The 27,634-nt window shown below is 44.5% G+C and overlaps 2 protein-coding genes and 1 long non-coding RNA gene across 4 annotated transcripts in view; 2 read left to right on the top strand and 1 right to left on the bottom strand.

Moving 5' to 3' along the window:
- LOC109299262 overlaps positions 1 to 893 on the top strand; it is an 8,953-nt gene extending 8,060 nt beyond the window's left edge. Inside the window, exon 2 of the long non-coding RNA XR_002097806.1 lies at positions 666 to 893. This is a non-coding gene — a long non-coding RNA (uncharacterized LOC109299262). The remainder of the gene's footprint in view (positions 1 to 665) is intronic.
- Positions 894 to 3,254: 2,361 nt separating this feature from the next.
- Positions 3,255 to 16,865, bottom strand: PSMD13 (proteasome 26S subunit, non-ATPase 13). Its single transcript, XM_019519863.1, has 13 exons — positions 16,708 to 16,865; positions 15,035 to 15,113; positions 13,754 to 13,788; positions 13,605 to 13,660; positions 13,171 to 13,214; positions 12,797 to 12,883; positions 11,663 to 11,834; positions 11,025 to 11,104; positions 10,813 to 10,938; positions 7,556 to 7,618; positions 6,314 to 6,394; positions 5,744 to 5,860; positions 3,255 to 4,220 (listed from the first exon to the last, which is right to left on the bottom strand). Exons 1-13 carry the CDS (start codon positions 16,800 to 16,802, stop codon positions 4,125 to 4,127), a joined length of 1,131 nt encoding a protein of 376 aa, XP_019375408.1. The 5' UTR covers positions 16,803 to 16,865; the 3' UTR covers positions 3,255 to 4,124.
- Positions 16,866 to 18,473: 1,608 nt separating this feature from the next.
- Positions 18,474 to 25,897, top strand: SIRT3 (sirtuin 3). Of its 2 annotated transcripts, XM_019519864.1 has the most exons (9): positions 18,474 to 18,795; positions 19,787 to 19,958; positions 21,251 to 21,448; positions 22,176 to 22,408; positions 22,549 to 22,649; positions 22,922 to 23,083; positions 23,679 to 23,888; positions 24,845 to 24,913; positions 25,704 to 25,897. In XM_019519864.1, exons 1-8 carry the CDS (start codon positions 18,720 to 18,722, stop codon positions 24,863 to 24,865), a joined length of 1,173 nt encoding a protein of 390 aa, XP_019375409.1. In that variant the 5' UTR covers positions 18,474 to 18,719; the 3' UTR covers positions 24,866 to 24,913; positions 25,704 to 25,897. The 2 variants fall into 2 exon arrangements, with proteins under 2 accessions (XP_019375409.1, XP_019375410.1); XM_019519865.1 differs by lacking the exon at positions 25,704 to 25,897 and having other exon boundaries at positions 22,176 to 22,306; positions 24,845 to 25,697.
- The last annotated feature ends 1,737 nt before the right edge of the window (positions 25,898 to 27,634 follow it).

The raw sequence follows: 27,634 nt of genomic DNA on the forward strand, positions 1-27,634 counted from the left end.
CAGTACTCCAACTGCAGCCTGACCGGTGCTGCATAGAGGGGGAGTATCACCTCCCTGGACCTGCTTGAGATGCATCTGTGGATGCATGACAAGGTGCAGTTGGCCTTCCCGACTGCACCCCCACGCTGCCAGCCCGTGTTCATCTTGGAGTCAATGACGACTCCAAGATCCTTTTCCGCCTCTGTACTGACAAGAAGGGAGTTCCCCAGCCTGTAGGTATGGTGCCAGTTGTTCCTCCCCTGGTGCATCACTTCGCACTTGTTGGTGTTGAGTCCCATCCTGTTCTCATCCTCCCACCCCTGTAACCTATCTAGGTCTGATTGCAGCCTGTTCCTCCCTTCCAGCGTGCCCACATCCCCCCACATCTTAGTGTCATCAGCAAATGTGAACAGGGTGCTTTTTACCCCCTCGTTCAAGTCACTGAGGAAGATGTTGAACAGTGCGGGCCCGAGGACCAAGCCCTGCGGAACCCCACTGCCCACGTCCCTCCAGGTCGAAAATGACCCATCCACTACCAAGTGGGCCAACAGGAACCATTTACTTAAGCTAATTACAGGTTACACCCTAAATTCTGGTGGGAAAGCATCACATCACTGTCCAGCTCCATTCCACAGGGAAGGCCACTGAAGACCCTGCTGACCCTCTGGTTTCTCCCCCTTTGGCAGGACCAAGCCATTGGATTGATTGTGATGTTCTCAGTCTTCCTGATTCCATCAGGCTGGGTTCTAGCACACATTAAGGACTACAGAGCCCACCAGAATGACTGAAGGACAGGGAGGAGGAACCTTTTCCCAGCCCAGAGCCAAAGGATGGGAATGAAGACTATTGAACAGATCCTTTCACAGGAAACTGCTCCTTAAGTGTTTTATAATTAAAGCATTATGAAAAAAACCACACCATGGCCTGGACTTTTTTTTCCCTGTAGAACTGGGGATTTGTTTGGGAAAGGACTGACTTGTATAAAGCCCAGAAGAAAAGGCCTCGGTCCTGACTGGGAACCACTGATTACCACTACAGGGAGGACAGCAGCAGTATCCTCTTATTGAAGACACTGACTAGGGTGCGTGTTTCATGTTCTTTAAGCAAGATGTTTCTGTCATCCCCACTACTTTACACATCTTGTACATTTGGAGCCTTCTAGAATTGTCTGAAAAGAGTTCATAAAATTAAGACCAATAGGACACAATTTATATTAAGCAGAACCTCACTAATTTGCTCCAGTGAAATGCCTCCTGTAGGAGGTAGGGAATCCTGATCAGGATACACAAAATTTCAAATTTGTACTAAAAGAGCTTTCATAAGGTCCCCTTAAGTTAAAATTTTCAGCCAGCAAAGAGCATCAAACTGTGAACTATGGCCATTAAAACCTAAATAGCCAAGTAAAACAACCTGGCTTGATTGTGTTCTAGTTGCTCTTTAAATTTGCAATGACTCCAAAAGCAACCAAATAAAGAGGCTCTACCTCTTTTTCTTTTCTTTTTTTTTTTAAAGAAGTCCTCTCTCCCTGCCTCAACTCTGAAATCTTAAATGTGTTGTTAGGTTTCTTTTTTGTCGCTTTTAACTCTATCCTGCATGAATAAAGAGCAGAGAGATGCAAATCTACCTTACCTTCCGCATGAATTAAGTCAAAGGTGGCCAAACTACAGCACAAGTGACAAAAGTGGCAAGGACTGCTTCAGTGTATGAAAACAGATCAGAGAAGGGACAGACACCACTGCTGCAGAAAACAGAGCTGCAGATTGGACTGGGCAAGGGGATCAGACTGGGCAAAAGGGTTAACCCCCCCGCTGAGTTAAGTCATCACAAGTAGCAGTAAGCAATCAGGGTTTCTTGGGCGTAAGACCACTGTATACATCATGTTAACCTGGAAAAGGAAGCAAAGCATGAATTGGATAAATTCTCAAATTGCACAATAGGAGGAGATAATGAATCTTACCACTTGTAAACACTACAGGAACTTTTCACTTTCAAAAACAAGAAAGAATTGAGACACTTCCACAAAAAAATTAAACACATTGGAGAATCAGGTGGCAAGAGGAAACATGCTAAAATGAAAAAAAAAAAAAAACTTTGTGAAGAAATTCACTGAAGTAATAATGGTGGCTGGAGAAAAACTAGTCACTGAATGATCAGTGATCATTTACTGTTTCACACGGGCAGTTCGAGTCTAAAACAGCTATCAAGCCAGTCTTCTGTACATCCGATCTTCATTGCAACAATGGTCAAATTTTTTTTTTTGTAAAGTATATTTCTCTTATATTGCTAGCATTGGGCTTTCTCAGACCAATTAGCCTAGTGCACTGAACTAAGGGGGAAACACAAAACAAACACTTCAGCTTTAGTGAACCCTACAGGACTCCCGTTCTCATGAGAGTGTGGAGAGCAAAGACTTAGCCACCATATGCAGAACTAAAGCCTTGAGGAATCTGATTGCGATGGCAGGCGCAGTCTTGGCAAATATAACATCCATGTACTCTTAAGGCAAGACTGCCAGTGTATGTACTAGGGAGGAGCAGTGTCAAGATTTCAGAATGAGCCTGTGCTAAGACTAGGAACAACAGATGGCAAGAGAACACAGGGCATGGAGCATACTCAGTTCACAACGGCTGGTAAAACGTTATCTGACCGTTTACCATATTTTTAAGTAGATATCACCTACCTGATGGGTTATAGTAGGGCCCCTGCATTCATAGAGTATCACCTATACAACAGTCACTGAAGACCTACTAGAGTCAATCTATATATAAAACATCATCACCTTGCCTCATCACAGAAGAAAGCAAGAAGCAGCCCTATCTTTGCTATTGAGTCTGCTTCCCTGCCCTTGGATCATTGCTCATTCTTCCAGTATTGAAGAGCACCTCCCTTTTTGGGGGAGGGGCTGGGTAAGTGCAAAACAGTTGTATTTTTTCACAGGAAGAGTGTTCAGGGCCCAGGTATAAGGTTACCCTATTGCTGCACAAAAGGAATCCATCAGTCACTAGATGCACAAGCCTCCAGTGCTATGATGGGGATAACACAGCAAAATGATTTAATCAAACTGAACTGAAAGGTTTTTAAACAGTAGTTGTTTAAAAGACAGGCTAAAAGCTGAATTAAGTGAGCTGTTCCATTATTCAGTGTTTGAATTCATCACCCTTCCTTCTGCAAGTTGGGTAGTAATTTACTGTGTGTAAAGGTTGAGACTGCTTCAGAGTGCAGCTCCCTGGCTTGGTAAGAGCTTGCCAACAAAGAGCCTTAAACACTGATCTTGGCACTCTCACTGTTGTTTCTGTTTATTTTTAAGGCACGCTGATCTATAGGCTACAGCTGTTCTGTGCAAGGCCATAGGTTTGCTTTAAAAAGTATTTTGCCCTCTTCCCACTTTACACAAGACAGATGGCTCACCCCATGAGTTAGCATAAAAAAGTGCAAGTGGAGCTACAGGAAGGGCAAGGTAGAGTTTATTCCAGCAATATTGCTGCACCACACTTCAGAATAAAGTGTTTGTAAAAGACAAGAACAACCCCCAAAAGGATATAAAAAACAAATCCACGAAGTTAACAATTTTATTCCTGGAAAACCCTTCAATGGAGTGAGCAGCTCCCTCTGCTACCAACTGAGGGGGCATTACCAACTGAAGGGACAATAGGGAGATGGTGTCAGTAATGCTGTTGAAAGGATGGGCTTCCAGGGAAGTCGTGCTCTACTGAAGCTAATCACCATGTCTGCAATGCCTGACAGTGGTATGTAGCACCTCCCTATAAAAATATTTATGTAGAGAAGTTTTCACCACCCCACTAGAGGGCTATGACAGCTACCCATTTAGCTTGTGCAGGAGACAGTTAATGGCTACAAAAACCTGACAATAAAACCATTATGTAGCCCTTTTCCCCATTTGGTGACAGCAGGATGGGAGCTCCCATGGTCAGTTCTAAGTGTGTTAACATACAGGGAATTCCTGACTCCAAGCAAAGGGTTACGCAGCAAAGGCCACTTGCTCCTCTGTACAAGCATCAAAAAGTAGTTCTTTCCCTCCTCCCCAACCCTCCCCCCAACTTTTAATATAATTCAGTACAGAGTCAGTGGTCTGGGTGCTGCCACTTCAGCAGCAGAAGGTACTCCCTCAGGCAGTGCAACATCCTCTACGTTAGGATATCATGGGCTTGGTGCTCTACGAGCATCTCCATACTCCTCACATCCGTGCACCAGAACTCCAGACGGTCCTTCATCCCCTTGATCTGGAAAGCAAATCCAGAACAGGCTCAGGAATTCAGCAACCAAAAGTTTTCTACTATTTCCACTGTGTGTGTGTGTGTTGGGGGGGAGAGGGGTGTAAAAATGAAACAATTCCTAAATTGTGGCACTGTACCATTAAGATAGCAACATGCAGTTCAGCTTAAGTCAAAACAAGGGGAGCTTTATCCATGAGTCAGGGGTTTTACACCTTAAACATTTTTTGAAAAGCTCAAGAGTTCCCTTTAACTACAATCATTAGGGTGAAAAAGGATTCATGGAAACAAAGAATGGCAGAGGGTGGTCTTCTAGTCCTGTGCTTCGCAGCCTTTTTAGGCTCAAGGCATCCCTCAGAAAAGGCTAGCTTCTAGCTTTCACTTTACTGTTGACTATGGAAAAAAATAAAATAATATGCCTTCTGTTGCAAAGAACTCAGACAGACCACAACAGGTCAAAATGCTTTTAACACTATAGATTCCTATTTGAAAAATCTGGTTCATCTTGTGCACAGTGCAAATATTGAGCAGCAACCTGCTGCACTTTTAAAAGTCTTGCAGCACCTTGGCTAAGAAGCAGTTTTAGTTCTTCCTCCTTCCAGGGCAGAATGTTGCCTACACCTTGTTCTAGTATTGCATGCCCTGAATGTTGACACTTTAATTTTGAGAAAGTATAACTCAATCTTTCTTCCAAATCAATCACTTACAGAGAGTCTGTCAGCACAAGATGTGCACCACACCACACTGACTAATCGACAAGCTTGAGGTTTCATTTAATTAATTTTAAAAAATAGAACATTAATACAACACACACCTATAGACAGACAGGCACAATTCTCTTGCAGTGTGGAGGGCCCTATTTGCAGAACTCTGCACACACTTTTTATCACCAGGGCCACATCTCCTAGAAAGGTTTGCCAGTGGCCATTGTAAAGTTACGTTATGGCTGGAGTGCCTCAAAACCAGGCCTTATTTTATGATGGTTAAGTAAGAAAGAACTTATTAAAAGCTTTTTGAAAGGGGAAACTTGGTTAACACTCTTGTGTGTCAAAACTCCATAAGACGTTGGTAGGACCAACGGGCATTTATACACATACATTTGTCTGCTGCAATGCATCATATCTCTGCTATGTCAAAGCAGACTTGATTAATCGAGTCTGCTGCGTATGTGAGCTGACATACCCAGCACTGCATTACATACATTTGTATACATGGCAAAATGTGCATCAGCGCTGAGATAGTGGCGGCAGTGCACTTTTGAACTAAAACATCTTCAGTGTGTTTTAGTTCAAAAGCATGCTGCTGTCATTTTCTCAGTGCTGACGTACATTTCACCTTTTATACAAATGCATGCGCCGCAGCACTGGGTGCTTTTAAAAGCACCTGGCGTTGCAGTGTAGGCAGGTGTACAAATGCCCAATATGTACAAATTAGTCTTACTGATGTGGTAGCTGACACAAAAAAAAAAAAATCTCCTAATCTGAGGTAGAGACAAGAAAAGTTACTAGTGATTAGTATTCTGCAGTCCTCACCTGTTGTAAATCCAGCACTCGTGGTTGGACCCATGTCATGTGCACCCTCTTATCAACTTCATCAATACTGCCCTTAACTAATCCGACTGAGAGCGCCTTCATCACCAACAGTTCCACCTGGAGGTAGAAGAGAGAAAGGAAGTGAAGCACTCAAGAATACACAACTTTTGAACTGAACCATGACTGTCATTAGGCTACAGATTAACTGAGTGGACCTATTGTGCTAGCTCAATGTCAGGTCACTCCTACCCACCATAGAGAATCACTTACCAAGTCAGTATTTTATACAGCGCAGCCAGATTTAGAAAGTTCTGCTCCACAGTAATGTAAACTATACACATTTTTACTAAGAAATGCAAGGTGCACCTGGAGCCACAAAGAGGAGTCAGCATTTATTCTTCCTCTACAACCCTGGGATACTACATAGATGATGATCAGCTAACATACTGTATGGCAATTATGTAATCTTTTCAACATTTTGTCATACTAGCGTCTGTACAATGCTACCAGAATTGTAGACTCAATTATGCTTTATCATTGGCTTCATTAAAAGACATTAACAAAACTCACCTCATTCACAGTGACTTTGGCACTTTTAGCTATCTCTTCAAAAGTGAGCTGTCTATGATTGGCTGGCCGTGTGAAAGTCATCTAAAGATAAAATAAATAAAATGCATACAGTTCTTAAGAGTCCCTGCCAAAGTGCATGAGTCTTCCTGGCACTATGCTTCAGAGATGCTACCTCCACCCCTTTTCACTTTCTGACTTTCATGGGTAGTAGCATTTGAGAATTATTCTGCTTTTAGATGACTGGTTTATGAAAAACGCCCATTCACAGTAAGAAACAACAGAATAGTAATCAGTTTCCCATGCCTAGCTTTCAAGCCATCCAGCTTCCCAAGCACGAGAATTCTCCATGCATAACAGATTATTACAACTACTACAACTGCGTAAGGGCCACATGACCAGATCACAAAGTTTGATAGAATGTTTTAAATGAACTCTGGGCACAGCTACATGTGTGCTTTAATGCACAGTAGACTATTTTACTGAGCATTAAAGCGTTACAGTTTTGTACATGACATCATGCTAATTGGCAGTAAGAGCTGACTGTGCATTAAACGTCACTAAAAAAAGTGTACAAATGTGCTACTGCGCATTAGCACAGCCTAATGCACATTGATTTAATACCTCACATTGGAGGTACCAACTTTAATGTGCATTAGAAAAGGTGCATTAATACAAGTGTAGATATGCCCTCTTTCTTTCAAAACTTAATCTTTTAAAGAAAAATTTAGAGTGTGGGTTTCATAAGACTCTGTATATGGGCAGTAATGAAACTGGATCTTGTGCATAGGGAAAAGAATTCAGAGATGAACACCACAGGACTTTCTTGCACAGGGCAGGATTTTCATTCTTTATTCATTTGAGACTAAAATCAAGCTGCTCTCAGGCCATTTAACACCATATTAGGACTTGCTTTAAGGGCCTGTACTTCAGATGAGCCCTGAAAAGACAACTATTTGAGGCCCTTGTCATCTCCTACTAGTATCCACCTTTTTTCTGCCCACTAGCAGTACCTGTCCTTTGACACCACCTTAAGGTAAAACCCTGCATTGCCACAATTACCAGCAATATATCTCCAACCTATGACCTACCATATAAAATAGCAGGGTAATGAAAGCACTGTACACACAATTCCGTCTCACAACAAGTGTATTTGACACCAGACTGAAGTTGAGTAGTGCCTTCCACACTGCTTTATTTAGTACACACTAGGTAGACCTTTCAGGATCTTGGCTATCAACTCACCTCCATGAGGCACAATAGCTGGATCTTCTGCAGGAGAAGTGTTTCATTTGCAGCTAAGTCTGGCTGTAAGATAACAAACAGTGTTAAGTGGATCTCTATAAAGGAAGTTCACTATTCCTCAATTTCCCCACCTTATTTATAAAAATAACTACTTTCTGTGCACAAGTAGGGAATCCCAGAGAAGACCAATACCCCACCCCCGCAAAACTGGGAAGGATTGTGAACACATTGGAGGGTGCGAGTGTAATTCAGAAGGATCTCAACCAATTGGAAAGCTGGGCTACAGCCAACAGGATGGTGTTCAACACAGACAAATGCAAGGTGCTACACCTCAGGAGGAATAATCAAACACACAAATACAAAATGAGAGACACTTGGCTGGATGGCAGCTCTATGGAAAAGGATTTAGGACTCTTGGTAGATTCAGTGGGTCTGCAGCATGATGTTGCCACACAAAAGGCCAATGTGGTTTTGAGCTACAGAAACTATTAGGTGCAAGACTCGGGAAGTGATAGTGCCTCTCTACTTGGCAATGGTTAGGCCTCATCTGGAGTCCTGTGTACGGTTCTATGCTCTACATTGTAAAAAGGCTGTGGAGAACTTAAGAGAGGGTCCAGAGGTGGGCAGCAAAGATGATCAAGGGCTTGGAGGGCAAGTCGTATGAGGACAGGCTGAAGCTTCTAAGCATGTTCAGCATGGGGAAAGGGCACTTGAGGGGACATGATAGCCGACTTCAAATACTTGAAAGACAGCCATAAAGAGGGAAAAACACATTCTCTCTAGCTTCAGAAAGAAAAACATGGACCAATGGCTTGAAGTTGCACCAAAGTAAGTTTAAATAGGATATCCAGAAAAACTTCTTTACGGTAGGAATAGTGAGGTAGTGGAATAGACTACCTAGGGAAGCTGCGGACTTTCCATCACTGGAGATGTTCAAGAAGAGGTTGGACAACCACTAGTCAGGGACGATCTAGGTGTAGCTATGCCTATTTTCCACCATGGGTATTTCCCATGTTTCTGGGCTTTGCTGGTTGCTCTTGTCCCTCTTCCTCTCCCCATCCCCCGCCTTTTTTTTGCTATATGTGTCAGGGTATATTTAAGTCTCCTCAAAGGTGCTGGGTGTTGGCTACAGCTAAGGCTGGGGACTTCAACTGGGGTGTACCGACTGTCCCATTAGGAAAAGAGCCAGAGGTTCCTGGCTAGAGGGTCTTTGCCCCTCAGAACTCAGGGTCAGACTGATCACTGTATCTGGTGTCAGGAAGGAATTTTAGTCCATGCCGTCAGACTGGTACAAACTGTGGAGTGTTTTTCCTTCCTCTTTAGTAGGGAGCATGGCCCGCTACCCAGGACCTCTCAAGTGTATACTGACGACATGTTATAGAACCAGGACAGTGGCTGCCATGGCTCCCCTGTTTTACCTGTGGCAGATCAGGGTGTTAGGTCTATGCAGTGTCAGGTTTGACAGGAGTCTTACGAAGAGTTTAGATTATGGTTGTATGGGATGGTTTGGATAGGGATGATCCTGCCTCAGGCTGGGGGTTGGATTATATCAGGGGTCTGCAACCCCCAACACACGTGCTAACACATGGCATGCACACACACTAAGTTATTTGGCTCGCACAGCACGGCTGACTCTGCCTCTGGGCAGACTGCTGTCACCAGCCACAAAGCCCGGGTTACTTGCAGTCTTTACTGTCTGCTGCAAGTCCTGCTGTGAGCAGCCCGGGTTCCATGGCAGGCAACAACAGCTTCTCCAGAACCAGGGCTGGCTGGGGTAGCCAGCCACAAGGCTGTATGAGGCTGTACTGGGGTCTGGAGCCCTGGCCCGGCTTGTTGCCAGCAGCTGCTGCACACACATCTCGGGGCAGACAGTGAAGAAGGTGCCAGGGCTGTGCTGCCACAAGGATCACTGCCCCTGGCCCCTTCCCCACTGTCTGCCATGAGGCATGTGTTCAGCTGCTGCCAGCTACAAGCCAGGCCAGGACTCTGGACTCTAGTGCAGCCTCTTGTAGCTCCCTGCTGCAAGCAGCCTGGGCTCCATGGCAGTTAACAGGGGCCTGCCCAGAGTCTAGGCTGCTTGCAGCAGACAGCTGCATCATGGTCCAGAGTCACAGCCCAGCTTGTTATTGGCAGCAGCTGCACACGTCTCAGGAAGCATGGCAGGAAAGGGGCCAGGGTTGCACTGCCACAACAAGGACTGGGCGGGCCCCTTCCAGGTCCCCCCAGCATCTGCACCTGGAATGCCAACATGTTCCAAGTCAAAGTTGCAGGGTTTTTGGCAGTCAGCCCCAAAATGTTGCCAACCCCTGGATTAGATGATTTCTGGGGTCCCTTCCAGCTGATTCTGCCTTGCTCCTGTGGCAAAAGGTCCTGTGCTTAAACCTGACAGTCTGAACATTCCATATGTTACTAACAACAGAAAAGGGTACATTGCTCTGCACAATATGCAAAAGCATGGCCCTTAACCAACGACTCACTGATTAACGTTAGTGATCATTACTCTGTAAGTTATTTCAGGAAGACAAGGAGGCACTATGTTCTACAGTGTCAGGGCCAAAGCATGAAGCAGTAGCCAGGTAAGTTAAATTAGCACAGTAAATCCCTAATGGACCTCATGAAGTTCTGCTGTTCTTTCCTTGGTTACAGGATGCTCCTCCTCACTTTTCCATTTTAGTTAATCTAATCAATCCAACTATAAGGGGGAAATACACAGTTTAAGAAAACATTACTATACTGTGACAGATTCCACATCCATGTGAATCAGGAAAATATGGTCCTGCAAGGCCTTTAACTGTTGCCTCCACCCTATCCCACCCCTTTTTTTTTCCAGATGCAAAAAAAGAACTTTGCTATTACAAACCCTTATAACAGCCCCCTACTTTTAATAGTCTCAGTAACAGAAGTCAATCTTTTCATTATCACACAACAGATTGACTTGCCCTATTATAGTGAACACTCTTTTAATGAATTTTGCTCCTGATCCCACGAGGGTTCATTATAATGAGGATATACTGCATTTTATTCTCAAGCAGACAGTGGTAGGCATGGACACACAGCCACTTAGTTCCCTTTAAAAAGGGGGAATGTTTCAAAAGGGTAGCAGCTGGCATGTTCTAACTGTTATGGATGAACAAGCTGAGAAGGATTTAAAAATGCAGCAAACCCACTCCAACTTTAAAACTCTTTCATCCAGAATATTCACTCTCACCCTATATATCAAAGCACCATGGAACAGTAATGCTTCCCAACTTACTTACCTGCTGGCCCCATGCTGTCTTGAGAGCCTGAAATTTCTCTACGTTGCCACTGTTGAAGGCATAAAGTGTGTCAATCAGCCACTGCCTGTCAGTGTTCCTTAAAGATTCCAGAACAGGGTGCATAAGCTTAAAAAACCAGACAAGAGAGTGTTGATAGGATACAACCAATTCTTTCCATTCGAACAGCTCAGACAATCCAAAAATCAACTTACCAACTCGCCAAAGTTATAAACTCCTTCTCCCAGGAGCCCTGCCAGTCCCAAGGTAAAGGCTCTCTCCTGTTGCTCTGATACTACAAGGAAAATCTGGATGAAGCAAAACTGAATTCTGCACATGCCATAATGGGAAACAGCTGTATGTTATCATCACTCTTAGCTTACTGGTTATTACCACCACCTTAAGACTCTAACAAGCCCCACTCAATGCAATCTTTAACCCAAGTGAAAGGAGATTCACACAAATATCTACAGTTTCAGTATTTGAACTATTGGGGGGGGGGGCACTCATTACCTCACTCATTTATTAGCAACATATCTTCCCAAGCTAAAAATGATAGCATTCCTATGAATTTATCTACACAAGAGAGAGCAAATGTAAGTTTCTCCAACTTTTATATCTTCAACTGTTGCAGATGGACCCTACCTCTCAATACATCTTGGGTGCAGTAGCTAAGAGATTAATTCGTGGGCAGAATTTCATTCAGGGTCAATTAATCCCTCTGTATTATGGGTAAATTCTGAGGAAGCCTAGATCTTTTCTGTCACTGCCTACAATTGGATCGAACTCACGGAGTGAACCAGAATTGAAGGAACATAGAAACCACTATTCCATGCATAAGGCAAGCAGTTACCTGGAAGATCCTTAACATCAATACAACCCAGAAACCGCAGCGCATCCTTATAATAAGAGGCATGGTTCCCAATTGTCTGGTAGTATTTGCTGGAGAGGTCATAGAAACGGCTGTGAACAGAAGTCACTCCAGGAAGATTGTTCAGCATCTCTTCAACTTCCTCTATGGTCTCCTAAAGAAGAGCAGAAAACCAGTTCATAACACATTAGTTATCACACATCGTGTTCATGCAGTGGTGCCTCCCCACTCTCTAACTCCTGATCAGTAAAGCTATTAGTCAGTTGGGGGTTTTTTGGTACAGAAATCCCATCCAAAGCAAAGCAGATGAGGCTGCAACCAACAGCATCAGTAACAGCAATAGAAACAAACAGAATAATGCTCTACCATGGACTCTGACGTTCACCAGCGTTTGTGAAGGCACTGTCACACTTCAAACTTTGTATTTCCACAAGATGCCAACTACACACAGCTCAACTACACTAAAAGGGTTTGATTGATGCCTCTGCTGGTTATGTTAGACAAATCAGATTTCTCTTTTTTTACCCATCCCACCGAGCACCAAGTAAGACCAGCAGGCAATAAATCACATTTAACCCAACAAACCAAATAAAGAGATAGATATACAATGTTTCTTAGCTTTTTACCAAACAATATTAATCCAACAGAATATATAAAGCCATCTTTAAGCTTCACTCTGAAACAACGAGCTCCATGACTGGAGAGACAGCCCAGCCATTTTACAAGCCCTTTGCAATGGCAAGCACAATGACTAGCTGTAAGTAAGGACAGAATCAACCACCTTCATAACTTAAAGCATAGGCTGTCACCATCTCAGCTATAAGAATAATGGTGGCAGCAACAGACTGTGGGAACTATGATGATGCACTTAGCCAATGTAGGCTAACTGCAGCCACAGCGACAGTAAGATCTAGTAATTCCTGTGGCAAATAGAACTAAAGTATTTTGCAGTTAATGGAATGGGATTACCAAAATGACCTGCTCTTATAACTATGGGAGCTTAAAAAGGAACCTAAATAGTCTCTTCTCACTAAATTTAAGACTAGACAAACAAAAAGGAAAAGCCTAAACAGAAAGTGCTAAAGCACTTTACAAGCAATACATATGTAATCTCACCTTTGTAACCTGCAGATCCCCAATATTTAACTTCAGAGCCCCTATGGCTGTTTTACACAAAATCACAGCCTCATCACTGCTTTTCACCTGCAAACACAACATACAAGTCAAAGAGCCATAAGTGTTCAAGCCAAGCAGGAAACTTATCAATTCTTAAAACCTAGTTGCTGCTGCTACTACTGTACTTAGGCTTTGTTGCTCGCTCTATTCTCATATCTAAATCTACCATAGTTTGTTCACGGAAAACTGAGAAGGCGTCTTTTCCAATATGAGCAGATGTTAACATTTCTGAATCCACAAATTTAATATGCAACACACATGTAAAGTGTGCATTTGCTGCAGTATAAAAAGTAGAAAAATCTGAATTGACATACCTTTTCTCGAGTCTTTTCCAGGAAGGTAAGAGCTGCATTGGGATCTGAAGTGGAGCAAGGAGGAAATCATACTAAGGATCTGAACAGCAGAATATCAGAATCTACTATTACACGAAGTTTACTTTAACAGTCCCACAGAACCAGGAGACAGATTCTCAGTGGCCAAAGTCACCACACTGCCAAAGGAGTTAACAAATTAGGGAATTTTAAAGCCAAGTTTCAGGCTGCTGTATGTTAGCCCTCTCTTCCACATCACCTTGACCACAGTGGTAAATTTTGCCACTTGTTGAAAAAGCATAAACTCAAAGAACTCTGTCTTTCAGTATTATGCAAAACCAGAAGCTTCAGTTTCACAGTGAAGACTTAGCTGTAACCATAAACTACTTAAATTCCTAGTCTATTAGGTCATTATGAGAAACAGTAAGGTTACTCACCTGTCATCTGCCTCACTACATGAAGAATGATCTCTACTAGGGACAAAGGGTTCACCCTGGAATAAACACCACATTGTCAGAAAAGGTAAAAATGGTAAAAAAGGTAAAAAAAACTACCAATGAGTTTATGGACAAGTAGTCAGTCTTACCTGTGCTCAAACTCACTGATGAAGTTCTCATAAAGCTAGAGATATGGAAAAAAAAATCAGAGTGCCAGTTAGTGACAATAGGCTATTTTATTCTAATTAGCCCAGTAACTTGCCCCTCATTGAATATGGACTAGTATTTCTAAGAAATAGAATGCAAATTTCCCAGGTAGACAGATCTGTCCATACTGACTCCAAACTAGATAAGCCAAATATTGCTCGATTTATAGAAAGCAGCCACCAGGATCGCCTTTCAATAGCAGTGGAGAGTGATTCACCCATGAAAAGATTCATGACTGACCAGCTGCCATGAGACTAGCCTTCATCAGCAGGCATTTTAAGTAGGTCTGTTTACAACCTGTAGCCTGGTGCAGGGGCTGCTCAGGTGCATTTCTCTAAATGTTCATACAGTCAGTAGAAGCAATGCTCTTTAAAGCTTCTCTAGACAGCCTATGCTAAAGACTGAGTCAGTCCAAATGCTCAGGATTTCTTTGCTGTTTGCTTTTTGATTAACCCAATTAAATAAACGTAAAGTAAAATGGGAAAAAACAAGTACAAACACGTCCAAATGTCTAGATTCAAGTATTACTTGTGTGTTGCATTCATAAAGTTGGCTATATACCTAACTCAAAAAGAGAAAATTATAACTTTGATGCTAACAGCTTAGGAATTTTGAAGCGATCACCTTGCTTACACAAAAAAAAATAAAGTTTTTCAAAACCACAGATGAACCAAATTAAAACCATGCTCCTTTGAAGACTATGTCAATTTTTCATATTAGAGTGTCATAACATGGTAACTGCTTTTACATTTTTAAAAATCTGCTAAAGCTTTACATCTATTAAAATCTGACCACCACTGACTATTTAAGTGATTTCACAATCAGGGTGCTGTGAGATCCTTTTAAGGGTGCCAAGGAATGTTGGCTGTGCAAACTTCTACCTAGGGTTCATAAGATAAACCCAGAGTTTTCAAATAGGAATCCAGTGTCAAAAACATTTTGACTTGTGGTTGCTTTGGGCTCTTTGCAACAGCAGAATTGTTCTTTTTTTCTTTACTGAAAAAATGAGTGAAAACTAAGAGTTGGCATTTTCCAAGGGATGCCTGGCACCTAACAAGGTTGAGAACCACTGGTTCAATCTGGTACATTTAATGTTTGTTGACATTTACACAATAATTATTCATGCCATTCCAAACAGAGGAGTGTACTTAGAAAGTACTGAAACACCTTTTCCATCATCACATCTGCAGCGACAACCACATGACAAAAACCAGCCAACTCACCTTAATGAGCCCATCTCCTTGGGCAAAGCAGGGGTCCTGCACAAAGTCCAACACCTGCAGAGTCAGCTGATGCCAGAGTCTGAAAACAAAACAAAACAAAGAGTCATCCTCAGCAAATGAGAACAGTAAGAAAATATCTTGGACCTGACATCCACTGAAATGCCCTGCTTAATTATACAGCTCATTTCAATGAATCTATGAATGATGACCGGGTCATTTCTAACTTTAATCATAGAATCGTAAGAGAAGTAGGGCTGGAAAGTTCACTCCAGAGGTCCAACCCCCTTGCCTGAGGCATGGTCATCCCTACCCAAACCATAGCATAGAAACTATATAAGACTACCCTCAACCCTGACACAACACAGACCTAACACCCTAACTTGCCCGAACAGGTAAAGCAGGCGAACCACAGCCACCAACCTCCTGTTTCTATAAAAGGTTGCTGATATATGCTCAAGAGATCCCAGATAGAAGGCTACACCCCTGCTTACCAAAGAACACAAAAGCTCCCAGAGTCTCTAGCAGTATGACCAGGGGGTACAATTCCTTCCTGACCCTGAATATGGGGATCAGTCTGATTGTTAGCACAGGAGAAAGACCCTCCAGCCAGGAACCTCTGGCTTTATGTCCAGCAGGAGCACTGGCGTGCTCCAGTCCAGATCCCCAGCTTTGGCTGCAGCCAACACCCAAGGCTTTTGGGGAAGGCTTAAAAACACCCTGACACGTGTTACTGCTCTTTCACCTGCTGGTCTGAGCAGTTCAGGATTGCAGCCAGCTTGCAAGCTACTAGTTTTGTGTCCCACCCAGCCTCTTTTATGCTGGTTTGCTTTTGCTGGTAATCCCATAGCTGCTAAACCAGCCTCTAGGCTGTCTCTAGGCTCCAAACAAAGGAACAGAGCCATCTCTAGCCTGGCTCAGAGAAGCTTCTGTTGCCTGTGACAGATGACATTATAGTTTTGTAGATGCTGGTGGTCAGAAGGGACCTTACAGATCGTTGGGTCCAGCCCCCTGCACTTGGGCAGGAAAGATGGCTGGGGTCAGATGACCCCAGCAAGGTGGGTGTCAAGGTGCTTTTTGAAGATCGCCAGGGTGGGTGACTCTACCACCCCTGGGGGCAGCCTATGCCAAGCCCTTGGCACTTGGTGTGTAAAGAACCTTTTCCTTATGTCAAATCGAGGGAAGCAAATCCTCATGCAGGGGCCCAGGGAGCAGGTGCCACTGAGATTTGATCCCATGTTGCTCAATTCAGAGTCTAGAGCTCTAACCACTACCCCGGGGACCATGGGGCTGGCATGCAGCCCAGAGTTTCACCCTGAGCAGCTGGAAAGCCTGCACATCCCAGCCAGGGACAGCTGCTCTCCAGTCCAGGGGGAACCAGGACCAGCATCAGAGACAACCAAGGGCTGGGTATCACAGACCGGAGTTTGATTTTAAAAAAAGTCCACCCCCACACACGCGTTTGGTTGTATCCACGTGCACGTGTCCACCTCCCGTCCCGGTCCCCGTCCCCCCGCGCTGCACGACTGAACGCCCCGCTCCAACGCCCCCCCCCGGTGAGACCAGCGCTCGCCGGCCCCACAGTGCGCATGCGCGGGGCTCAATGCGGGGTGATTCAATTGGGGGGTACTGCCCCCCCCGCGGCGTGCTACGTCGTCTCTCCCCCCCGCGCTCACTTCTTGTTGTAGAGCTCCTCCAGGCGGTGCCACACGGCGGCCTGACCGGGCCCCGAGCTCTGGCTCTGCTGCAAGAACCCCGGCACGTCCTTCATGTTGGCGGCGGCAGCGGCCGGAGCCGGGGCGACGGGTTCGTGCGAGGAACCGGAAGCAGCGCTGCCGGAAATGCACACTCACTTCCGGCACGCTTTGCCTTACCCCGCTGCAGCCCAGCATCCCGTTCCGGCCTCCGCTGGCGCGCGGGGCATGATGGGTACCGTATGGCTCAGCGTAGTGCCGCTCTCAAAGCCTTCCCACCCCCCCCCGCCGCCCGCGGTAGCCATGGCAACGGCCTGGGCCTAGCCCCGAGGCGGGGGTGAGGGCTCATCTTCCTCCCCTCCGGTGCTGCGTGTCCCGTGAGCGGGCGCTTTGATACCGGGGCAAGGCTCTGGCAGAAATCCAAAGCAGACCTTGAGAGGAGCTTATCGCTCAGGACAGTACCGAGGTGCTGAGAAGGGCACGGGTATACAATCAGTAAAATCGTATTTGGCAGCTTTTCACGAAAAAAACAATCAAATGCACAGCTTTCCAAAGGAGAAATAATGGTTCAGCAATGGAATCACAGAGGGAAATACACGGGTAGTTTTGCAAGATGATAAAATGGATAGGAGCTAAAGCCAGGGAAGCTCTTGTTGCACTGATACGTGGGCTGACGGGCTGCCTCGCTTCAGACCTAACCTGATGGCAAACGGTAACACCGCCGCTTGGATGTGCAGAGCGGTGATTGTTTCTCCGGTAGGCAGGTATCACGCGACTAAAGCTGTCGTCCTTTTGATGAGACGACGCCAACGTCCAGACAAGGCTCTTTGGGTGAATCCATATCTTTTCTTACACCAAAGTCCAGGGGACTCGTGGACACGAAAGACCCAGTGACACATTTTGAGGGAGCTGGTGATGTTCATCCCAATGTCCTGGCCATTTTCCAGTCCAGAGGATTACACTCTGTCCAAGATACGTTTTGTACGACAAACTTCAAATGTTCAGAAATCATGAGCCCCAGGACCCTCTGACAATTGCACATCAGCATGACATTATGAGTTACAAAAAAAAGGGGGGGGCAACATATTTGTGGTTCTTTTTAACAGCTTTCTGGCTTTTGTGCCTCTAGGATGTATTCAGATAGTTTCCTCCCCAACCAAGAGTGCAAGAAATCTTCTTATTTTTAAATGAAAACTGAGATTCTCCCCATTCACTTGTCTCCTGCAACCAGGGCTGCTCAAATACTGAGGGACTCAATACCAATCCCCTTTTTATTCTTTCCAATACCAAATCAAATAACCTTGTCTAAGATAAATATCTATCAGCTACATAACTTCAACTGGGCCAGTAGCCTACCTGCCCAACCCATAGGCCTGGAAGTTCAGATACTCCCCAGATCCAGACAAGCATCCTATGTGCCAGTCCCAGGCTCAGAGCCCTGGGAGTTCAGATGCCCTGCAACACGCTTGATCTTAGCCAAATAAAAACCCCAATATTTAGAAGAGCTCTAAACTCCTCCCTCTGAAGTCGCAGTGGAGGATGTTTTTCTTCCCTCCTTGTCCTGAGCACTGCTGAACAGGTGAGATGTGCTCCCCACCCTTTCAGTGGCGTAATAAACACTGCAACCCAGGTGCCTCTGAAGGAGAGCTGCTCTGATAACATGGTCTATGATGTGTCTAACATAGAAGCCTTTGTATTAGGGAAATTATGGTAAAGACCTTCTCAGCTGTGCCTGGCTCTGATAGACGGTGAGCAAACAGATTAGACTGGTGCTTTGCCTTGTGCTCTGGATCCCCCTGCCCCAGCCTCCGGGTCAGTAGTAATAGTCAGTGCAAACGGCAGAGGTTGCTCCTTGCCATGCTCCTTGCAGCCAGAAGGGGATTCAGTTGCCAGAGCCTCTAAAGGGGAAAGCAGAGAAACAACCACAGGAACCTTCTTCGTTCTCATCCACATTGCACAAGTTGTTGCTTTCTGCAACAAGGCGAGTGAGGGGAATGAACCTGGGCATATGGTTCAGAGTCCTCGCTGCTGGCAATGTGCATCCTCCTGCGAGTCATCAGGGATTTGCAGGTAAACAACAGATTCAGAGGAGACTGAAAAGTGCTGGAGCGAGTAGGTCAGCAGTTTTCAAGAAGGCTGAAGATCAGAATGAGGGAAATGGTCAGAGTTTGGGGGGCAGCAAGAATAAGTAGATTGGCAAAGTTCAGAAGTGACTGCAGGAGATTGGTGTTTTGAGCTTAGAGGCTGGAGGGAGAAGGTGGAGTTCAGATAGGACTCGGGGAGGGTGGCAAGTGAGACTGCGGAGCACGGAGGACTGTGGGGAGTGTGGAGCGGAGAGTTAGTGGGTGTTAGATCATTGTCAGTGACGTGCTTTGCATGGGAGAGTGTTTTAACTCGGTAGCCCAGTGATTCTCAAGCAAGGTGCTTTGGTACTCTGGTGTGCCTTGAGATCCTTTCAAGGGTGCTGCAGGGTCCCACACAACACTGGCACTCTTAGGTGTGCAAGTATGGTCTGCAAGAGAAACCCCAAGGTTTCTAATAGAAATCCACAGTGTTAAAAATATTCTGACCTGTTGTGGTCTTTCTGAGTTCTTTGCAACATAAAAACTTCTATTACTGGTCTGTAGTAAAAAATCAAGTGAAAGCTAAAACCTGACCTTTTCTGAGAGGTGCTCTGACTCTGACGAGGGATTCCTTGAATCTAAAAAGGTTGAGAACCACTGCTGTAACCATACCTAATTATCTGAAGGCTCTTGGCCTAAGACACGAGCTCCATGAGGGTTTCTAGTGGTCCATAAGTTACTAAGTGTGCATGGGATATGGTGCCTCAAGGAAAAAAGTGTACAAAAAGTGCCCCAGGTGGGCTTTGTTCATCTGGAGGTGCCTTTTTTTGAATGATATGTACAAGTGAAGTTACACCTATACTTGTAATACTTAATCAGTGCACGGAGCTGACTGTGTTTTCTCCGTTTTTCTGGAGAGAGTCCATCTAATTGGGCCAAACCTCTCCAGTGAGTAAACTGTTGTCACCTGGCCCACACTGTTGTATCTTTTGTTTCAGCATGCAGGAGTCTCTGGCTATGCACTCAGGGAGATCATCACGGTAGGGTGCTGTGCAGAAATGACCCTGTGCCTTCCTTGGGATTTGGCTTCACCCTCACAAATGGACATTCACAACAGAGAGGAGTTCTGGCATGGGCTGGAGAGAAGATGGCCAGTGCCTCCAGGGTGAGGTATGGCTGATCTCTCATTTCATACTGCTCACTGTTATTCTGCCACACAATCCTGACACAAATTCCCCACAAACCAGGGTCCCATTATCTCAGGGGCTTATCCAGCTTTCTCAGTGTCACAAAAATACCCACCCCCAGGGGGCAGGAGGTTGAGACTTGTCACCAAACATTTCAGATACCACAAAATATGTTACAGCACAGTGCTTGGAACAGGAAGCACCCATCATCTAAATACATGGGCTGCCGGGCTCGGTGAGGCATGGGACCTGCTACCTCAGGCATTTGGGGAGAATGTATGAAACAGAAAACAGGTTTATGGAGAGAAATATTGACTACTGCCAGGGTCTGGACACTGGTTTTAGCAGCTCAATGATCAAGCAAACATGGGTTTGGCAAAATAAAAATAGATCATGAAGGCAACATTCAGCTGTACTGTGGCCTGCTAACACTGCTATGAGTCATAAATCCCAGCAGCTTCCCCTTGGCTCTGTTCTCATTCCTAGATTTTCTCTGGATCAGCAGTATCATCCTGCACAAACAAATGCTACTTATATAATATGAGATAATAAATTCTTTCATTCCCTTCCACACACAAGGCTGAGCGCTAATGGTGCTTGCCATGTGCACAATGTGACCCTCGCAAGAGACAGCCCTTGAGGGGAATCTAAAAGGGTCAAGGGTTTCCTTCAGGCCGCAGTGGTAGTTCGTGCAGTTCCTAGACTACACAACAGCTATACACATCACAGCAGTGTGTAACACAGTCCAGGTGCTTCTTATGAGCTGTGACACAAAAAAGGTTTCCAATCTGTGTCCAGCCAGAGGCTTTGTATGCTGATTTGGAGATTCAGAGCTTTTTTAATGCCTGTGCCTTCTCTATAATTCACCTGAATACCTGCACTGGGCATGTTTACACGTGCATTAATGCTCTGTAGGTACTGTGCATTAAAATTAATGCCTGCAGTAACAGGTACTAACTGAACACAGTAACTGGTGCTACTGTGCGGTAGCGTTGGCACACACCTTTTTAGTGACACTAATGTACAGTAGACTAATTCTACATAGTGTGAGGCTTAACAACATTTCAGTGCCTTAAGGTCCTCAGGCAGAAGGGTGTGGATGTGCTCCTGAGAGCTTCATACTAGCTAAAGCTAAGTTTCCTACCTTGGGTTACTCAAGAAAAGCACACACATCTGCAGTTTAGAAGATCAGCCTTGGGCTTTCTCCAGAACTCTTGAGATTACAATCCTCAGCCCTTTTGTGATCTGCTGTATTTCTTTCTCTGGCCTTTGCAGGATCCCAGCAGTAAGACCTGTCTCCTTATCTACTATGGCCAGAGGCTTCTCTGGAATTAGTGGAAGGGGAGATGACAGCAGAAAGCAGAAGCTCACCCTACAGAATGTGGCAGAATTAATTCAGAAGAAAGAGTGCAGCAGGGTGGTGGTGATGGCTGGAGCTGGGATCAGTACCCCCAGTGGCATCCCAGATTTCAGGTGACACCTTGTCCCTCTTGCACATGCTTATCTGGGCCATGCTAGAGATGGGATTTCTAATCTCCCAAACCCAGGTAACACCTGGAGCCTACCTCTCCACACCCCTCTGCTTCTCATTGGTGCTAGCTTGTGCCAGCCTAGAATTAGATGCAGCATCTCCCAGCTACAGACAAAATCCCTGTATCTGCTGCTTCTCTTTCCTCTCTGGCCAGCTTGGACAATGCCAGAGCAGAGATTAGCACATCTATCAGCAACCTGGGCTCCAGTGCAGAACCTCAGGTCATTAGAGCTCTACTCATTGCTTCGTCCCTTGCTGTATCCTCCCTGGCTCTTCCAGAAATCTGTCTAATCTTGGCATAAGCTAGTTGCTCCAGTGAGAACAGAGGCCACACTGCTATTCCAGGACCTTTGGCGCACAGTGAACCAGCTGGGGCCCTCCCCACCATTCACAGACTCTTAACATGCCTCCATACCAAGAGATGGGAGAGGGTGGCAGAAAGCTAGATATGCCAATTTAACATTACGCATTCCTTTCTATATAATGGCAATTTGAGATTGCTTTTCTCTGCTTGATTAGCACAAAGCATCCAGGTAGGGCTCACACAGCTGGCCAGACTCCCTCTGTCATGTCCCATGTTCTCAGGGTACATGTATTTCAGAAACCTCTGTGATAAGTTTGCCTTCCTGTGGCTTTTTGACTGCCAGGCCGCATTTCTGTCCTCTACAGGTCTCCTGGGAGTGGCCTGTACAGTAACCTCCAGCAGTACAACATTCCCTACCCAGAAGCCATCTTTGAACTCAGTTATTTCTTCCACAATCCTAAACCCTTTTTCACTTTGGCCAAGGAACTGTACCCTGGTAATTATAAGCCCAACTACGCCCATTACTTCCTGCGACTCCTGCATGACAAAGGCCTCCTTATGCGTCTGTACACCCAGAACATCGATGGGCTAGAGAGGGGTGAGTGTCCCCTTCCAAGGTCTCAGGCAGTGGAAAGAGGCACGGGTGGCAAATGGCAATGGAACTGTTTGATGAGTGTAGAGGCTGCCAGTTCAGTTGCCTTTTGCTCAGTTGTTCTTATTTCTGTCTATGTGTTCCAGTTGCTGGGATCCCTCCCAATAGTCTGGTGGAAGCCCATGGCACCTTCACCACTGCTACGTGCACTGTCTGTCGTAGAACATATCCAGGTGAAGACTTTAGGGTAAGTGACAAAGACTGGGGCATGTACACAGAGAGATGTCAGAAGCAAAGTCAAGGGTATGAGATGCCACAAGCCAGGCATCACAGAGGCTATAAAGTTCTCAGGTCCAAAAGACAATTTTTTTGTTTCAGGAAGAACACAGTTAAGGAGGGAAAGTACTTGGGCTGAATTGCTGCTTCATTGTAATTAAATTGAAACCTATATATGAGAGCCGGTAGGGTCCTGAGCTGCCCCTTAAGGCACATTTGTGGTTTTGGGTGTTCTCATTTCAGGGGGAAGTGATGGCAGACAAGATCCCTCACTGCCCAGTCTGCACTGGACTCATAAAACCTGACATTGTGTTTTTTGGAGAGGAGCTCCCAAGCCGGTTCTTCCTGCATATGAGAGATTTCCCTATGGCAGACCTTCTCTTTGTTATTGGGACATCCCTTGAGGTGTGGCGCCTAGAAGACATTGGGATCATTGGCATGTAGTAGTTCAGGGATGTGGAGAAAGAGTGGGACACAATTCAGGGATTGGGAAAATGAACCGATGAATTTTGAGGCCATAGTGGGTAAGGAGTGAGGTTTGTGGACCCTTGAAAAGCACAGATTATATAGAAATGGGTAGATGGAAATGGGAAACTCTGAGGAGTGCTGAGCAAAGGTGGAGGGATGGGCTTCTTGGGTGAAAAAGATTAGTTTTGTGGATACTTGAAGAAGGAACACTAAATAACTGGGGAAGTGGGGCATCTACAAATTATCTACAATGTAGGGAATTACTTTTGTGTGGGAAAATCCTGCACAGACAGAGTATCTAGCTTAAGACATGCAGCATACCCATTGATATTAAATGGGAGGAGGGGATGTGTTGCATGGCAAAGTTGGATTGAGAAGTGTGGACCCTCCAGTGGGGTAAAGCCCCTTGAGGCCCTAAGGTTGTTTGCTAAATTGAATACACTCACAGTGGAGCATGAATTCTCCACCTGACCTCTTCTCCTAGGATAAAGATCTTTCTTTGTGCTCTTTTGGGGGTACGGAACTGATTTAGGTGGAGCCATTTGCTAGTCTTGCTGGTGCCATCCGCAGCTCTGTTCCCCGTGTACTGATCAATCGAGACCTGGTGGGACCATTCGCATGTCAGCAACAGTACAATGACATAGCCCAGCTGGGAGATGTGGTCAGTGGGGTGGAGAAGCTGGTGGAGTTGCTGGGCTGGAAGAAGGAGATGCAGGAATTAATTCAGAGGGAAACAAAAAAGGTATGAAGGGCTCACAGAGGCCATATTTGCCTCTTCCCTTTTATTCCTTGTGTCAAAGAAAGTATTCTGGGAGTGAAGAGGTGGTGGGAATTGTAATAACCAGATGTTCACATAGCATTCACCTTCAGGGTTACAGTTCCTGTCCAAAAGGGGAGTGGTGAAGGTTACAGAATCAAAATACTGTAGTATTTAACAGCAAACACGGTATTTATATCACACAATAAGGAAACAGCCATGTTGTTAAATATATCTTCATCATTTACAGAGGAAGAGGGTGTAAACCTAAGTCAGAGATCATTTTATTAGTGAGGACAGATACAGACCTAGGAGGTATAAAGAAAACAGAGAGAGATGGGGTTCGATAAATTTAAGACAGAACCTTCACAAGCAAGGCCCTGGTCCGTGGGCTGTTTAAGCCAATGAAATGCTACCAGTTTCCCATGTCTGGAATAATATACAGCTAGGGGTACAGAGTGTAAAAGTTGTATAGATGCAGGAGGTACTGACTGACTGGGAAGTGTCAAGCTCAGTTCCCCATGCCAAGAAATAGACTGTTGACATGGGTATAAGACTAGTTCAGTAGAATCTTACAAATCTGCACAGAACACACACAGAGCAGGAGTCAGGAGTATGGCATTTGTCCAGTATGGCAGTCTTGAAATGCTAATTAAATTTTAGCTGTTTTGTTTATCTTTCATCAATTTACTGTCATGAGTATGTATAAGGGATTAAGAGTCACTTTTCAGGTATTTCTCTTTAAGCTATTTTAGGGTTACATGAGAGTTATTGTAATGCACTGTTGAAAGCCATACAAATCTGGCTAATTGTGAAACATGTCCTCTTCCTCCTCTCTATGAGGTTTTGGATGAACGAATGTCACCAGCCAAGCTGATGAACACTGGACCGAATCTATCTGAGCCGCCCTGACCAGCAATATATGTTCTTTCTATTTTTAGCTGGATGCCAAAGACAGTTAGGATGGTTGGCTGAACGCAGCTGGAAAATGATCTTCACCTTGAAAAAGGGTAGGTTGTAATTCCCAGTGCAGACAGGAAATGACAACAAAAGACAATTGTGCAAGATGCTGTCTATTTTTAAAGCATCAAATAATACCTATAACTAAGAACTTGGTCTGCAGGAATCTCTTTGGTACTGTCTGACTGCCTGTAAAACAATACGGTAAGGACCATTGCACAAACTGCCTAGGAAGCAAAGATCAAACAGGGCATGGGCTGGTTGTGCCAAGAGATGACTTTCTCAGTCGGATATCTGAACGAGGCATGTAGCCACTGAACTCCATTACTTCTGTTCTTTCTTGTCCAGACCATAAATCTGGAGATGACTCTTCTGCCTTCAATTAATTTGTCCTTTGCTTCTGTCACTTAGTTTATACACTACTGATAGGCTTTATCATCCAGCTCTGTGAAGATCACTATTAGACTTAAGCCAGCCTTTTTTCCCTCCCACAACACACATGCCAGGTGTTCTGGACAAAATTTGCATGAGTGATACTTGATTTTGGGTGCACCAGTTCCTGGACTAGTACCCCAAAAGACCCTCATGGAATTTCCAAAGGGTGCATGTTTGCAAAATCAGGTGTGTTGAAATGCCTCAAGTTGAGTACCTAGCAATAGATGCTGAAAATCACTTTCAAATGGGTTAGTCAGTCTCCCTCCATTGCTGCTGGTGTAAGGTCTCAGCTCCAAAAGCCTCAGCTGGAACCCATAGACATTTGGCTCCCTGAACCACCTATTTGAGAGGGTGCTATGAGGCTCAGATGTTTTTTTTAAATGATGATTTTTGGTTTTGTTGCAGATTTGTACCACGTTATTTGGGGGAAGTTGCTGCTAATTGGGAAGTGAAAGGTGTTGACATGCCTAGAGATTGTTCCTCAAACAGCCATGCCTGTTGAGCAGAGCTGGTTTAAGCTGCTGTTTCAATTTGAATGGAATGTTGTTTTATATTTCTACAGAATCATATTAATAAAAAGTGCTAATGTTTTTGCTGAAGTCAGTCCATTGCATTTCTATGTGTAGTTCACACATTTCCTAGTGTTGATTGTTCTCATCCCATTTCCCTCTTTCCATCTGTTCTTTTGTTACCCATCTTTGCTCTTTTATCGATCTAATAGTGTTCCATCTTTTAACTGCTGGCTGGATTTCCTGCACGTTACAACTCGGAGGATACCCCCAACATGTGGAGCAAGAGAGGCTTGCCTACCTGTTCCCCTTTCCCAGAGAAAAGAAATATTATGACACTACGGTGATTACCTCCTTTCTAAAAGTTCATGAAATATTTACTTGCGCATCACGGATGGATGTAACAATAGAATCTCTTCCCCACCCCACCCCCACTTGTGATAGTGCTGTTATTCTGAGTGAGTCCAATCCTGACATGGGATTTGAAATATGGCTGGGAGAATGTCTCTAATTAGTCCACCTATTACAATACTACCTCAGTTCAAATTAGGTCTACAGAATCACAGCAAAGATTAAATGCAAAACACTTCACACAAGGTTCAGGTTATGGTGGCCCACTGAATGCACAGAAGTCAAGGAATTTTGATGCAAGATTTCTATAGTTACTATAACATTTCCTCTTTGTACACTTGTAACACTTTGTTTTATACTCACCTTCATGCCTTACATATAGAGGAGCAGTATGGCTCAGTGAATATGCTTTATGCATGCTAGTTTTGAATGATCTTTTTTGATGGTAGAAGCTTTGAGCCCAGTCCTCAGCTAATGTAAATCAACCCATTGACTTCTCTGTCAATTTACATCTGCTGTGAATCTGGCTCTTCCTAGCCTGACAGTGACATAACTGAGTATTTACGACTGAACTTCCTGGCTTTTGTAAAAAAATAGAGAAGTGGTCTGATTGATCTTACATTCAAATGAACAGACTTATTTGTCTGAATGTGTGATTCAAATACTTCGGAATGCTCCTGCATGCATATGGGACCATCAATTTAAATTTATTTGAATGTGCAGCTCAAATAAAAGCTGAAGTGTTTATTTTGTTTTGCAAAACATCAGATATTTAGCATGCTTGGAGATTTGCTGATTTGTATGTACATGGCTAAAATTTTACTATTTGACAACACATGTCACTTCCAAATCATACACATCAAAGATGTCTTTGAAGACTTCAGCCCTGATCCTGCAAACACTTATGCTCATACTTAGAACAAGCAGGTAAACCCTATGGATATCAATGGATCACGCACCTGTTTTAAGTTAAGCGCATGCATTGAGGTTTGTTGCATTAAAGTCTAAACTGATTATAAGATGGAGTCTTAAGCATGAATGGCTGGAAGGATCTAACCACAAGGAAATATTAACACGATAAATAGTAAAATGCACCATGTTTCATAATTAAAACAATGGGGCCAGGTGCCATTCCACCTGTCAGGCATCTAAGTGTGATCCTACACCACCCTGACATGAAAATCTCTTAGTGCATCTATTATTGTAACATGTCATCATCTGGCTTGAGCAGAGTGGAATAAGATTGCCCTTAAGCACCTTAAGTCTATTTGTGTGCCTAACAGGTAGAATAGAATCTGGTTTAATATTTCTGTGAAATAAGTGTTGCAAAGGCCAGAAGTTTGCACATACATGAAAACTTCCTATTATTATTTTGCTAGCTTCTGTCAAAGAAAAAAAAGCAGTTGGCTTAGAAATTCCAGAATTATTTATCCCAGTGTGAGTGTGTGTGTGTGTGGGGGGGGGGGGGGGGGGGGG

The sequence above is a fragment of the Gavialis gangeticus genome, unplaced genomic scaffold (assembly GCF_001723915.1).
Source record: "Gavialis gangeticus isolate Ggan-Ray unplaced genomic scaffold, GavGan_comp1, whole genome shotgun sequence".
In the NCBI taxonomy this organism is placed as follows: domain Eukaryota; kingdom Metazoa; phylum Chordata; order Crocodylia; family Gavialidae; genus Gavialis; species Gavialis gangeticus.

Coding starts and splice junctions, on each gene's coding strand:
- SIRT3 (XM_019519864.1), top strand. CDS start 18,720: ATGAACCTGGGCATATGGTTCAGAGTCCTCGCTGCTGGCAATGTGCAT. Junction 19,959..21,250: donor GCCAGTGCCTCCAGGGTGAG/GTATGGCTGATC, acceptor TGGCCTTTGCAG/GATCCCAGCAGTAAGACCTG. Junction 22,650..22,921: donor ATCCAGGTGAAGACTTTAGG/GTAAGTGACAAA, acceptor TTCTCATTTCAG/GGGGAAGTGATGGCAGACAA.
- PSMD13 (XM_019519863.1), bottom strand. CDS start 16,802: ATGAAGGACGTGCCGGGGTTCTTGCAGCAGAGCCAGAGCTCGGGGCCC. Junction 13,661..13,753: donor ATCAGTGAGTTTGAGCACAG/GTAAGACTGACT, acceptor TGTTTATTCCAG/GGTGAACCCTTTGTCCCTAG. Junction 12,884..13,170: donor TGGAAAAGACTCGAGAAAAG/GTATGTCAATTC, acceptor TTGTGTTTGCAG/GTGAAAAGCAGTGATGAGGC.